At 28.1% G+C, this 15,417-nt stretch overlaps 3 protein-coding genes across 3 annotated transcripts; 1 reads left to right on the forward strand and 2 right to left on the reverse strand.

Annotated features, from left to right (window-relative positions):
• Positions 1-3,458: 3,458 nt before the first annotated feature.
• On the forward strand, positions 3,459-8,561 carry EIN_039030 (hypothetical protein; the record flags this gene model as incomplete). The annotated part of the gene is made up of 1 exon (XM_004261406.1): positions 3,459-8,561. One exon carries the CDS (start codon positions 3,459-3,461, stop codon positions 8,559-8,561), a length of 5,103 nt encoding a protein of 1,700 aa, XP_004261454.1.
• A 261-nt stretch (positions 8,562-8,822) lies between these two features.
• EIN_039040 (M-phase inducer phosphatase, putative) lies at positions 8,823-9,272 on the reverse strand (the record flags this gene model as incomplete). Its single annotated transcript, XM_004261407.1, has 1 exon — positions 8,823-9,272. One exon carries the CDS (start codon positions 9,270-9,272, stop codon positions 8,823-8,825), a length of 450 nt encoding a protein of 149 aa, XP_004261455.1.
• Positions 9,273-10,560: 1,288 nt separating this feature from the next.
• Positions 10,561-11,439, reverse strand: EIN_039050 (hypothetical protein; the record flags this gene model as incomplete). Its single annotated transcript, XM_004261408.1, has 1 exon — positions 10,561-11,439. One exon carries the CDS (start codon positions 11,437-11,439, stop codon positions 10,561-10,563), a length of 879 nt encoding a protein of 292 aa, XP_004261456.1.
• Positions 11,440-15,417: the final 3,978 nt, after the last annotated feature.

A 15,417-nucleotide genomic window follows, 5' to 3' on the forward strand; every position in this document is an offset into this window, starting at 1 on the left:
TTAAATAAACAAAATATTTTTCGTTTATAAATGAAAGATTCGGTTTAAAACCCCCAAAACTACAATTAAATTTTTGGTTGATATTCAAAAGTGTGTTTATCATTATTAGAAAATTGACAAAATTGAAAAACAGTTAAACAAGACTGATTATATTTAAATTTATAAAAACTAGATAATTATATTTTAATTCGAAAAAACATGAAGATAAAATCACCACTGAATAATTTTGTATATTATTATATTATCAAATTAATAATCTCTTCATAAAAATGTTTAATGAAAACATATAATAATAAATTCTTTATCTATTCGAATGTTGTAAATAACATATAAACCATATTTATTAACAATAAAAGATTAAAGTCATTTGATTAATTAAGTTTGACAACGTTAATTGATGATTTTCATATTAAAATAAAGAACTTAATATTTCAAAATTGTATTGTTTATTATTATTTTTCATTGAAAACTGCTTTAAAATAAAAGATAAACCCATTTTAATTATACAAATTACTTTTCACTAAAAATAACAACAAAAATACAACAAATTATAATTGGCGCAATTTATTAAAAATTTGATTCTCTTATTTATGAGTTCTTCGATTCTCTCAATGTCACAAATTCCTTTAGAAGACATAAAATTAATCACGACTTCGTTTTGAAGTAATTTGTTATTCTTTGTTATACCATTTTTAGCTATATTATCTAATATGATTAAATCCACACAAACGCTCCACCCCTCCAATTTTACAAATTCGACATTTTTTGCTTTTAAAAATTTTGTTTCAAAAAAAGTTCTTCTGTTATTTCGAGTTTTTTCGACAAACACAATTTCATCGAAAAAATCGATTCTCTCATTTTCTAACAAACTGTTTTGTGTGTTGTAAACGAAAGTCATAAAAACGTCGACAACTTCGATTTGAAGCCTTTCCACATGTATTAAAAAGTCTTTCGAAAAGTCCCATTTGGACACATCTCGTCCAACTACTCTCACATTTTGAAGAATTTTTCTCACATACATTTCAGTCATTTTATTCGAAAGAATCGGATGGATTTTCTTTAAAAGTGTTTTAATGATTTGTTCGGCATTTAAATTAATTAACTCAAAATGAGTACAATCGTTATCTTCAGTAATTTCATCGTCTTCTGTGACGTCCAATAAAATGTCTTCAATTTCTTTCTTCTTCTTCTCTTCGTGTCTGGTGACCATTTTCGGTTTTGTTGTTTTAAAATATTTAACTTGGCGTTTCTCACTTTGTTCACGTTTGATTAGTCTTTTTCGGTATTTGCGGTGCTCCTCTGTATTTTCTTCTTTGCAAAATTTTTCAAATTTTGATAATTTTCTTTCTTTTAATTTGGGTCGATCAATTTGCTTTAAAATTTCTATTTTCGGACTTTTTAAAGGTGGAAGTGGTGAACTTTGCACTTGAAAATTGGAAGTATTTTGTGACAAACAAAACGAAGAAGAAAGTGAACAGAGATGGTCTATTGTGACTATTTCCATTTAAGTAAAGAGATTAAAAAAGTGCTATTCTATTCTTAAATTATGTTTCTAAAATTCGATTATAAGTTATCTGGAAATAATTTAAGATTTGTATATGTTTGAAATTTTGAGAGAAGAAGAAGTTGTTAATAGGAGTTAAAATACTATATATTCGGGAGGGGTTTTGACTTTTTTGTATTTTAATTTGTTCACAAAAATGTGGAAATAAATAGTAGAAAGTTTTAATTTAATGATAATATTTAATTAAATATTAATTAATAAAATATAGATTAATAAATTGGTTTGTATTTTATTATTTATATTCATTTTGTGTTGTTTACATTTAATGTTTATATAAATTGTGTATATTTTAATGTATATAAAAATAAGACATATGTATTTCAATTTGTATCTCAAAAATTATTATTTGTTTAAAATTTGAATCAATTTTTCAAAATCAATACATATCATAGATAGAATTTTACTATTTGTTATTATTTAATTACATAAGTATTCGATTATATTCATTTTATTTTTAATTGTTTTTTATCTCCTATGTTGAAATTTGATACATAATAATTTGTATAAACAACACCCTTACATAATGTTTATTTTTATAATTAAAGTTCATTCGATATAAAGTTCAAAACAAGAACAATAATATTTAGCATCTTCTTCAAATACTTTTTATCACAAAAAGAATAAACGAGTGAGTAAACAATAACACCATTTTAGCATTTTAATGATTATTTCAATTTAACAATAAGATATGAAAAAATAACAACACTTAATAATCAAGAAATATTATTATTAATTAATAATTTGTTTTATACCCAAATTAAATAGTTTACCAAATTTATGATTACTTTATTTCCAATAACAGTGATATTTGTATGCTGTTTCACAATTCGAAGCGACATTCTAAACAATATTAAATTACAAAATATTTTGGTGTTTAATAACATAAAATTTAATGTAAGTCCAACATATAATTTTTAATTTGAAAGGATTTGAAATTATTTATCATCACAAACACGTTAAAAATATGTGACATATAATACTAAAAGATCAATGAGACAATTATGACAGATTTTTGTACCCAATCCCAGTTTTAAATGATTGAATTGTTTTTCTTACAATAATCTTTATATGAATGTGAAAATATGCTATATTTCACATATTATTGTCAAACAAAATTAATATTGGTAACTAAGCTTTTATTACTTAGTTACCAAAATTAATCAAGTAACTATACCTGAGTTGTCTCTTCAAATAACAGTTTAAAATTTCTTAATTATTTTAAATAGTTGTTAACAGTAATATTAAAACTATTATAATTTCAATTTTGTATTTGATTCCATAAATAGGAAAGAATGTTATTTTATCATAAAATGTATTGGAATTGACCTTCGTTATTAATTATAAATAGTTAATACAATTATTTTATCTAATACATTCATATATAATTTTTCAAAAAAAAAGGTTTTTGTAATATATATTTATAGTTTTGTTATTATTTAATTAATAAATTAAAAATACTTTATACAAATTGAATTGTTTTTTTTCAAATAATAAAGAAACTGTCTTTTGAAAGACTTCAAATGTATTAATGACAATAATATTATTAATTATATTTATAATAAAAATATTTTTACAAATTGGAAACCAGTTAACTTCGTTGTGTCGAATTTCTAAACTATTTGTCATAAGCTGAAATTTTGAAAAGAGAAAAATATATACAAATTATTGTCGATTTTCATTGTAAAAAAACTCTATAAAACTCAAAAGTTGATTATTGAACTTTACAAATATGTCTGTAGATGTTTTTTGGGACAGATATTCATTGGTCTTAAACCCCCCATTTTAACATTTTATTTATTTATGTTTATTTAAAATATAAATAGTTTTACTCTATTAATAAACTGGATATAAAAACATATTCAATATAACTTTTAATATCAAATCGAGAATTCTAATGTACAATGTTCTCTTCAACATTTTTGTACTACTTATAACTTCAACAAACTCAGCAGTGTTCACATGGAGCAGTGGAAGTGGATATTTTGACTCTTCAACACATTGGAGTCCACAAGGAATACCCGACAGTGGAGATACAGCAGTGATATGTCCAACAACTGCTTCAGAAATTATTTTACGGACATCAACACAATCAACAATACTTTTTGGTGGTGAGACTTGTTCTGAAAGTGTATTGAAGATTACTTCTAATGATGTGACAATAAACAGTTTACAAGTTTTGATGAAAGGTTCAGTACTATTGTCTTCCAATACTTTAAACACCAGTTTACTCGCAATCAATGGCAAATTTGAGTCTGAAATAGCTACCTTGATCAACACCAATTCATTAGAAGTCAAACAAAATGGAGTTGTGAATGGAAAAATGAATTTAAATGTTACTTCCACTACATTAATTACAGGGAGTGTTAATATTACAACACTCACTACAAACTCTCTGACTTTAAACTCAATTACTATGAACGCAAAAAGTGTGACTTCCAACAATATCAATGGTATCGGAGTGATAAACGGAAAGGTCTATTTAGATGGAGAAGTCACGTTAAGTAATACCATTGAAGTGAAAGGAGAAGTTGAAATGAATAACGTGAATTTGAAAAACTTCTTTTCAAAAGTATCTGGACTGATAGCTATTGATTCAAGTATAACATCACCTCAAAGTAGTGTAATCAGTGGTGGCGATATTTATTTGGAAAGCAGTACACTTGAATTATTTAGTCTTGAAAACATTCAAAATTTTGATGTTATTGGAATTTCAAAACTTGTAACGGTGAAGGGAAGTTCAAATACACAGATTCGTATTGCAAGAACAGCAGAACTTTTAATAGACAAGGGACAAGGGGAGTTTAACACACAGAGTGGAAAAGTCTGTATAAAAGAGGGAGCTGTAAATGGCGTTTTTAACAGTGAGTTGACAATAGAGAAGAATGTCACGTTGAATGGAAATGTTATTGGAAATGTTGAGTGTGTCAATGGTGGAGAATTTTTGAAATCAAATGTCGTTTTTAATGAGATAAAGGAATTCACATGTAAAGCGACAATATCAATTTTAACGTTTAAACAAGACGTTGAAATATTAAATGGAAAAATCACAAATTGCTCTTTGATTGTTGAAAAGAGTGCGAATTATATTCACAATAGTGAGAGTACCTTTGTAACTATTCATAATAATATATTTACTATTGAAGACGTCAAATCAAATCTATATTATGATGGAGTTGCTCTTGTTGTTAAACAGAATGTGGTTGCAAGCAAATTGGAACAGAAAAGTGGAGTATTAATAGTTAAAGGAAATGAAAATAATTTGATGGCATTTGATGTGGGCGAAATTTCAATACAAAATGCAAATTTCACAAATGTGAAAATGGAAAAAACAAAGAACATTTTTGTTGAAACCGGGTTTGATGTTCTTTGCGAAAATTGTGTTGTTGATGGAACACAATTTGATGGAAGTCCAAATCGATTGGAAGGAAGAAATTCACTTTTTAAAAATTGCAAAATAAACTCTGAAATCCATTTCATTGATTCTATCGTCGAGGGTTCTACTTGTAAGAACGTGTTTTCTGAAGCAACAAACAATTTCACGAATTCAAAGTTTTCCAAAATTACCGTTAATGAAAGTTCTGAGTTGTTATTTATCGACAGTTTTGTGATCGTACAGATGGTAAATAATGGTAAAGTTATAAATAGATCACCAACTGTTGCGTTGATAAACAATTTAAATGGGTTGTTCGTTTCTGAAATAGATGAATGTTATATCCAATTTACAAACTATGGAACAATGAATTTTATTGAAAAAACTCAAAATATCATTTTGAATGCAATTTCTTTTAATTATGGCATTATTAGTGGTTTTGGTAAATTTACCATTGAGGCTTATCAATTTACGAATGGTGGTTATTTAAAATCTGGAACAAAATTTATTGATTCAGCAGTTACAATTTACAAGAATTCGACATTTGAAGACCAAACAATCACATTTGAAAGGTGTTCATTTACATTTCCGAATGGTTCTCCGCTTTTCAACGAAGTGATATTAACAGTGTCTGCTGAATCGCAGACCCCATTACTTGCCACGGGATTGCAATTAAAGAAATTACAAAACAGGAACAAAGTATTTAAATTTTTAACGAATGATCTTGAAATCAGTGATTCCACTTTAAATGAACAAAAATTGGAATTGGAAGGAATTCCCGTTGTTATTCAGAATTCAGTGATTCCCACTATATCTTTGACCAATTGTACCGTATCACTCTCTGCGACTGTTTTTACAACATTGGAAACAAATTACTGTGATATTTCTGATGATATTTCGACACAACTTTTGAAGTCTCAAAACTCGAATTTTCAAAAGGTAGAATCCAAGACCTTAGAGGTTTCCAATGTCACCATTGCTTATTTGGAAGTTTCTGAAAGTACTTCACTTCATAATGTAGCTCCTGATACCGTTTCTGCCCCACTTTACTCGATTCTCAGTGGAATCAATTTACAGAGTGCACTGACAGTCAATGGATTTTTTCACTTCAAAAATTTGAATTTGGAATCAAATGAAGCACACAAAGTTGAGTTGGTATCAAATGTTGTGCCTTTTATAATAGAAGATACCACAATAATATCCGTCACACTACCTTCTGTGATAACAAGAGGAAATGTAGTGCTCACAGACATCACAGCAAATTCGGTGATAAACATTGGGAACCTCTCGATTTCATCCAAAGAAAAGACGATGATAGAATCCCTTCGATTGTTAGCAAATAGTTCATTAGTGTCACAAAAGCAGTTTGAAATATCGCACTTTTATGTTGGAGTGAATGTACAAACGGACATCCAAGAATTGACAATTTCAAAGGAATTGAGTTTTGATGGAGATCTGCACTTTTCCACAGTTGTACTGTTGGAGAACTGTGTTATTACATGTCCAAAGACATCTAAAATATACACCGAGACGATTGTTTCCTTCAAATCGAATGTATTTAAAATCCCTGTGTTTGTGAAGAAGCATTGTGCTGAGTTGAATATCTCAGGAAGTGGTGTGTTAGTGACTGAAGAGAGTTTTAAAGGGAGTTGTATCGATTCACATATTGAGTATATGCAGAACTATGGAGAATATGTCGGAGGTGATGGTTTACAAATGGTCGAGAATTATGGGATGTTTGTATTGCAAGATGAGACGTTTCAAAGGGCAATAGACAATCACGGCATACTGCAAATGAACAACGGACGCATAGATTCTGAGTCTAGAGTGCATTTGTTTCCATATTCGATAGTTCGAGGGAATGGATACATAAGAGAAATGGATGTGCAAACGGAAGATACAAGAAAGTCGATGAAGACTGATATAGAACTTAATTATGACAACCTTGTTAATCATTTAGAAGGGTATTCACTTGAAAGGACGACACAGAATTATAACAATGGGGGCGATGAAACGTTGGATATAAAAAGTACAATAAAAGAGGAAGCACTACCAATACTTGATATAGACGGACAGCTGAGAGTGTCATTGTGTCTCTCTAACATGTTAATAGTGAAGATCAAGATTTTTGAAGATTTGAATGACCTTCTGATCTTCGACGAATTTTACGACTATATGATGAACTTTGACATTACAATAACAGACTTTGCGATCTATGACGCGAAGAACTACACTGTCTTTGAATTTGGGAGAGGAGACTTTGTACCACGATTATCAGTCGATTTTGTGAATATAGAAAATTACTTAGAAACTCCTTGGAGGTATGGACAGACAGACAACTCACTGTATGTTGAGTTTAACGGCTGTGAATTTGTCTATAACACAGAGACGAAGAAGTGCAAGGAGTGTGAAGCTGGGGAGATATTTAACAATGTGACGCACTTGTGTGACGGGTGTGAATTGGGGATGATATACACCACTGCTGGAATATGTATACCATGTCCCGAGGGGACATATTCAAGTAACAATTTGTGTGTGAAATGTCCAGCTGACGAAGTTTCTCCAGTTCAAAGTTCGTTCTGTACCAAATGTGAGGATGGGTCGTTACCGAATGAGAACAACTCGAAGTGTGAGTATTGTCCTGTGGGTACACGACTTGAAAAGAACTCTGAGTTCACAAAGTGTTTACCATGTTCAGCAGGTACATATCGAGATGAGAATTTGATCACAATGAATGACTGCACAGAGTGTCCTATAGGAACATATTCTTCACATAATGGTGCGTTTGAATGTAGCAAATGTCCACTTGGATTTTATAGTGATGCTGTTGGAAGTAAAACGTGTAAAAAGTGTGAAGACGGGTATTACACAATTAACACAGGAAGTGTAACATGTGAAAGATGCGAAGATGGACATTATTCGTCACCGAATGGGGGAGAGTGCTTGACTTGTCCCTCTGGCTTTGAGAGAGGCGAGTTTGGGTGCATCTGGTGTAAAGCTGGGTTCTATAAGGGAGGGGATGGAATTAAGTGTGTAGAGTGTCCAGAAGGGTTTTACCAAGAGAAACAAGGAATGGCTTATTGTAATGAATGTGATGGGAAGAAACAAGTTAATTTGAATAAAACGAAGTGTGAGAATCGTCCTAGTGAACCGGATACAGTGGCTATGACGATTACATACTCGTTGTTTCCTTTAATTGTTGCGTTGTGTTGTGGACTTGGATGTGGAGCGGCTTGGATGGATGACAGAAAAGAAAGAAAGAAGAAAAAGATGATGGCGATAGCGGAGGTACAAAAGGAAGAAGAACACAAGTTGATTGAAAGCGAAGAACATGAGGAAGAACAAAATATTCAAGAAGAGAAAAAAAATGAAGAAATTAAAAAGAAGATGGAAGAGAAAAATGTTAATATGAATGAAAAGGAAAATGGCATTACAAAAGAAGAAATAGAAATGGAGGAAATCGAACAGGAAGAATCATTTGATATCGAAGATATTGAACAAATGATAGAAAGTATTAAAAACAAACCACAAAAGAACGAAGAAGATAGAAAAGAAGAGGATGTTAAAGAAAGTAGTCAAAACGACATGCAAAATATAAACAATGAACTAAAGGAACAAGTGCATTAAAGTGAAATGTTTTTATCTTTTTTTATGTTGTTTTGTATTTAAAACAATTGAATTTTTAAATCAAAAATAATTACTTTAAAAACAGTAAAATTTTTTTAATTCATTTAAAAATTAAGTGATTTTATTACTATTTTTGGTTTATACCCTTTTTAAATAAATTACATTAATTCAATTGTTTGAAATAAAAGGTCAACACGCAAAACAAAAAGTGGTACAATAATAGTATATAATTAGAAATACAATATAATGATCCTCCGATCTTCACTCTGATAATCTCATCTTTGTAAAGTCAACACAATTACATTTTCTTCGTCTTTGTTTGATCTCATTGATTATGTGATGACATTCTTTTCTTTCTTCGAAGAACATTTTATCGGTCATTGACACATGAACTCCTTCACATCTGTCAGGACACAAAGTTCTTATTGTTGAAAACCCTCCTTCAAGTACATATATTTCAGGGTAATTCACATTTATTCCACCAAACGGCCCAGAGCGTTTTAATTGCTCTGCCAATGCCGGCGCCCTCTTTTCTGAAAATTCACAGTAGAAAACTAAAGCCGCGGAAGTAACCTTTGGTCTGTTTTGAGGAAACAATTTTTCGAGCAAATTTTGGTTCCAGACATTCACTGCGTTTTTGATCTTGCCAGCTCTAAATTCATAAGGAAATCTGCAGTCCACTGGAATTAGATCTTTCTTCTCGAGTATCATGTTTTCAAATTCCACGACATTGATTTTTTTCACTTCCAAAGAAGTATTATCTTCAGTAGGAGTTAAGTCTCCTCGAGGCGACAAACATGGAGACCGATTTAAAATACTTCTTGCACGATCGATTGAATCCGAGTCATCTTGAAATTCTGGAGATCTTGAGCAAGAGAACGAAGTATTAAGATATAAAGGAGATGGGGATCGTTCTATTCTGACAGAAGACCTTGTGACAGAAGATGGTGAATTTGAACGTGAAGTTTCTAAAGAAGAACACACAGAAATACGAGAGTTGGATCGGATACGGCTCAATTTCATGGATGAATAATAAAGTTCAGAACAAAAACTTCATGATAAAACGGGTCTTATTTTTTAACTGATATTATTATAGTAGAAACCAGTTTGAAATTTTTGAAAAAGTAATTATTTTTGTTTTTGAGACGTTTTGTTCAAGTTTAAGAACAAATTTCTAATAAAAACACAATAAAATGGATACTTCATTCAGAAATGTTATTATACTAATAAATTATAACACTTTTAGTATTATTTTTAATATCCTTAACACAATTGGAAATCAGTTATGAAGTGAATTTTTATTTTTTTACTTTGTTTTTTATCCCTTTTTTTATTTTTTAGTAAATTTTTAAAAAGAATTACAATTAAAAATAAGAAAAAACACGAGGGTATTATTTTAGGTTTAATGCTCAATGTACAAATGTTCGAAAAGATACAAATAATCAAGGTAAATATGATAAAAATCCATTTTTAGTTAAAACAGGTAGTTTTTGAACAATTCATTGATTCAAAATATGAAATTTTTATTTAATTCAAACACCCCTAACTTATTGTATTCGAAACAAAAAAAAGATCCAAAAGAATTTGCAAAATTAATTAAAAAGAATAATAATATCATTACAAAAGAATGAACAATTTGTTGTTTAACCTTCATTCCAGCACAATTATCTTGCATTCCAATCAAAGCCACTTTATTTAAACAAATAAGTAATATGAAAAACTGATTTTTCATGAAAAAAATGAAGAATCATTATTTTTATTTAAAACTTCATATTTAGTTTCATTTCGAATAATTCATTTATTTTGCAGTTAAAAATAGATAGGATTCTTTCAATAAGATCTACATTATTATATTTAATAATACAAATCTTTAGTATACTTAAATTTAATAAAAATAAATAAAATAAGTAACTATAAATATACTATTAAAATATAAAAAATATAGTTTCAATTTCTCTTCAAAAGTTATATTAAAAAGAATTAAATATAACTCATTTTATTACTTCAATGAAAAAAATATGAACCTCTGCACCCAAAATTTCTTGTCCATATTAAATCGTTCCGTTTCGACGATTTGGTCGTACGAAAAGGACCCTTTTCTATTTGAATCTTTCTTCTCAATGCAGAACGTTTCATCACAGATAGAGAACAGTAAATCGTCGATATCGTCCGTTTCAAAGTAAAAGGCACTTTTATTTCCGTTTTTCCGGATATTGTACTTAACCAGATCCCCGTTTTGTTCCATAATAAAAATGAATGAGTCGTAATCGGGGATGTCGTCTCCGACTTGACGAATTGGTTTATATAACACACTGCCAAATTTGTGGTGGTTTTCGTCAGTTATGACAACACAAAGAGGGCCTTGATTTATTATCACATCCATCTCTCGTGTGCCAATATTCCAGTCTTGCGAGTTACTATCAAAGACTATTGGCCCGATTTTCTTCCCACTCACCCGTTCGATCCAATTTTGTTGCTGGAAGTCTAGCAGTGGATTTTCCATTAAAATGTGATTTGCACCCAAAACGGTTGGATGTGGGTATACGGTGATCTGCTCTTTTCTTTGGTTATTCATTTGGAGGATTTTTTCGTATTGTAATTTCTCGTATGAATAATAAGAAAGCTCATTTGTGATAGTTTGGTCGAGCGAACGAATGAAACACTGAAGATCTGTTAGTGTTTGTGAACACAATTGACTTTTAGTGACATTCTGTCCTAATTTCTGAAGGATCAAATCAACAAATTCAATGGTTTGTGTGGTGTAGTCGATGTTGTAATCAATTGGATTCCTCCCAGTCGTGTAATTTCGAACAGCAGAATTTGCTCGAGAAGTTAATAAAGTGAGTTGGTCGATGGACTGAAGCATTTGAGTGTTCATTTATTTTAATTCTTTTTATAGCTTTCAATATTTTTAAAAATTTTTAAAAAATTTTGATTTTGTCTTAAAGTGAGAAAGAGGACAAATGCAAAAAGAAGTTAAAAAAGAAAGTTAATTACCAGAATATAATCACCGAGATAACAACTTATTTATTTTCGTTTTGAAAGACAAAACAGACCAACATTGTAATATTATGTATGTTTGATGTATTTTTAAATAAGAATTGAATGATCTCATCATAGTAGACCAAAATTGTGAAATAAATAATAATAAAAAATATAAAAATAACTTACTCTTTTTATATTTTAACTGTTCTATATGGAATAAAAAATAAAAAGTCAGTTAAAAAACACACTTTGAGCTTATACAACACTCTTATCAATTTGTGACTTTTTTAATTAGTATTTATAATAAAATAATTATAGCTTTTAAAACAATTTATTTCAGTTGTTTTCTGGTCATATTTATTAGTTCCTAATAATCATTTTTTAATAACTGTTGTCATGATAATTTGGTCAATTAAAAATGTTGAAACATTAACACTGTTGACAAACTCATTTTAATTATTTTCTATTTACCAATAAGTTACAAATAGTTGTTATGAATTGTTAATATATCATATTATATAATATAATTTACTATTATTTACATATATATATCAATTAACTATATTTAATTATATTTGATTGTATTTTATTATATTATAATGTTTTTTAGTTTTATAATTTTTATATTTTTTTATTATACCCTAAAATCCCATAATTCATAATATACAAATATTATTGAGTAAATAACAATACATTAAATAATTAATAAGCAAGTAATCGAGTGTGACCAACTCAATTCGTCACCAGTATTAAATGCAAGAAGATTCATTTGGCTGAGCTCGTTTGAATAAGACTGACGCTCGTTGAAATAAAGAAGGCCCTGTCCTCTTGACGCCTTTGATCTGCCCGTCGGGCTAGAGGTCTTTGGCCGAAGCAACACGGCTATATTTTTAGACAAGAATTTATATATATTGATTGTGTTGTTGTTGAATAATGTAGTCCTCTGTGATTTAAAAATTGATTGAAATCATTCAAATTTTAGTGGTTTTATTCAATTTTAATTTGTAATATAAATTAAAAAGGAAAAATATGAGATAATTATTTCTAACATTTGTTATAATCACTAATAATACTTAGACCAAAAGTTTACTTAAATTAATAATTAATTTAACTTAATAAATTTGTTATTATTATTATTTAACGATTTTTATGAATTTTTACAATGTGGTTGACATTTTTTTTCTTAATAAAAAATGGCAATTTACATTTTTTATATTATTCTTTGTTTGAGTACATTATCATCCGATTTGATGTATTTTGTGTGTTTGTATGTATTTTTTAGTAAATTATAACTATTCTATTATTATTTCTAATATTAGAATTATACATTTATACTAATATTTTTGAATGGAATTTCCAAATATTTTACTTTAAAAACAGAAAAGTAAAAAATTCGTTTTTTTGAATTTATAATTTACCCCAAAAATATTTTTAAACGACAAACAAGGCTGTTAATTTTACGCGTTTAAAGTCTGTCTTAGCGGGAAAATAAAAAACATCCCTCTTTCGAAAAACAACAACATTCAAAACACGACTAATCAATTTGAGTTCCTCTGATATAAACATGAAAATATCTAAAAAGAAGTTTTTCGAGAATTGTTAGATTTTTCATTCACATTGATAATTGAAGAATAAGCTATAATTTATAATATAATTTTCTTATATTTCCGAGTCGTTAAGAAAAACAATTTGAAAGAGGAAAACCGCTTTCTATGCAAAACCATTTTCTATATAAAGTTTCGAAAACTTTAAAATTCATAATTCATGACTGACCCAGTATTGATCATCTTGGCTATTTTCTTCCCACCAATTGCACTTTGTGTGAAGTATGGTACATGCAATGGCGATGTCTGCCTTAACGTCTTCCTTTGTATGTTCTGCTGTGGATGGGGAGGAATCATTCACGCTCTTATCAAGGTATGTGAGGAATAGTCGAATACTTTATAGAACTTTCTTTATTTTTATGTTATTTTATTTCTTTAGAGAACACAAAATACAATCATTTTAATACATTAAGACATCAATTTTATAATAATTATTTATAAACACATAAAGTTAACATTGCCACTTTCAATTAAAACATGTATTATATTGTTGATATTATTAATAATTTCGTGAAATTATAATTTACAAATCTAACTTTAACCAAATTTCTTTTATTATTATTACACTAAGCAATTCAAATTGAAAAAATCAATTTGATGTTTTAATTGTAAATATATATTTTGTTTTTAATGTGGTTAACGACCGATTTATTGAAAATTGATAATTTTAGTTTCATTTGTATTGGTGTTTAACAATTTAAACATTATCATTTGAAATAAAACGTTATGTACTATGATCGTTTTGAATTTTTCAAAACTTTGTTATATGTTAGAATTATCATTATTCATTTTTCCCCTGATAATTTAAATGAAAAAGATTTTTACAAAGAGAACAGTTTAAATATTAAATGATTTAAATTGTTGAACTGGTAAGATATAAACATTTATTTAAAATAAATCAATATAAAATTTGAACAAAAGGATAAATACACAAGTTTAATACAATATACAAAAATACTAAAATAGTATAATTTCAATCATACAATTTTATATAATGTATTAAATTCAGACAATAACAATGAAATAATCAAACAAAAAATACCGTTGATTAACATTTTTATGACATTAATAATACTTAAGTACAGTAAAACCTCCCAAGAGCGGTACCTCCCAAGAGTGGGTTCTCTCAAGAGCGGGCATTTTTTAGACCGAAACTAAAAACAGAGTTCTCTATCGAGCGGTTTTTAAGGTTTGATTGGCTAAAAATGCCCGCTCTTGAGAGAACAAAATTCCCACGCCCTCCCGCTCTTGGGAGGTTTTACTGTAGTTATTCAATTAAAAATAGAAATCCAAAAGTTTGAAAATAATAATCGAAACTTAATTTATTAAAATTATCGTTTGGAAGATTAAAAATACATATGATATTATTTTGATTTAGAACCAATTAGTAAACAATGTCTTTTCTTCAAAGGAGTTCCCACTTTAGATATCAACAACAGAAATGTATCAGGAATTTTTTTCGGAATGCCAATAAATTATCGATTTAGCTTTTTACCTTTTTATGAATTTTTTTCAATTCTTTAAAAATAATATTTTGTTATTTTGCAAAAAGAACAACGTTAAAAACTGGCTCTAGTATTTATCACTTTCCTAATTAAAATCGTATTATTTTTTTTGTTGAAGATAATATAATAGGTATATTTTTGATAATTTTATACAACAAAAAAATAAGTTAATTAAATAATTGCATAATTGACAAATTTTGATTAATAATTAATAACTCATGTTTTTTCAAGGAAATTATTTTTATTAAATACCGTTAATTGTTGAATTATAAAAACATGTTAATTGTTTAATGTGAAAAATATTGAATATTGGATCAAATATCATTTATATCGGAATATTAATGCTTATTTAATATTTTGTATCAATTTCAATTATTTGTTTCAGTATTTTAATTACATATTATATTGATTACAAATATTAATTTAACATTAATAGGTTGTATCAAACTGAATTTTAATTCGTATAAATTATTCAAACAGTTTTAATAATTACTGAGTCTATTATTACCATTCGAAAATCGTTTTAGTATTTTTTGAATAAGTTCCAAATGTCTCTTTTCGAAGATTTAAAACATTTGAAAATGTTATAGCATAAATAATCATTCTCATATAATAATAGTTACTATTTTATTAGTTTTTTAGAACAAGAAAAGAAACTTTAAGTTGTGGCTATTTGTAAAAACACTGTTTAAAATTTAATAACAATTTAGTAAGATAAAATAGATTTTTTTGCGTACTTTTACCATCACAAAAAATGGATCT

The sequence above is a fragment of the Entamoeba invadens genome, assembly GCF_000330505.1.
Source record: "Entamoeba invadens IP1 unplaced genomic scaffold scaff_1105074726561, whole genome shotgun sequence".
Lineage (NCBI taxonomy): Eukaryota > Evosea > Mastigamoebida > Endamoebidae > Entamoeba > Entamoeba invadens.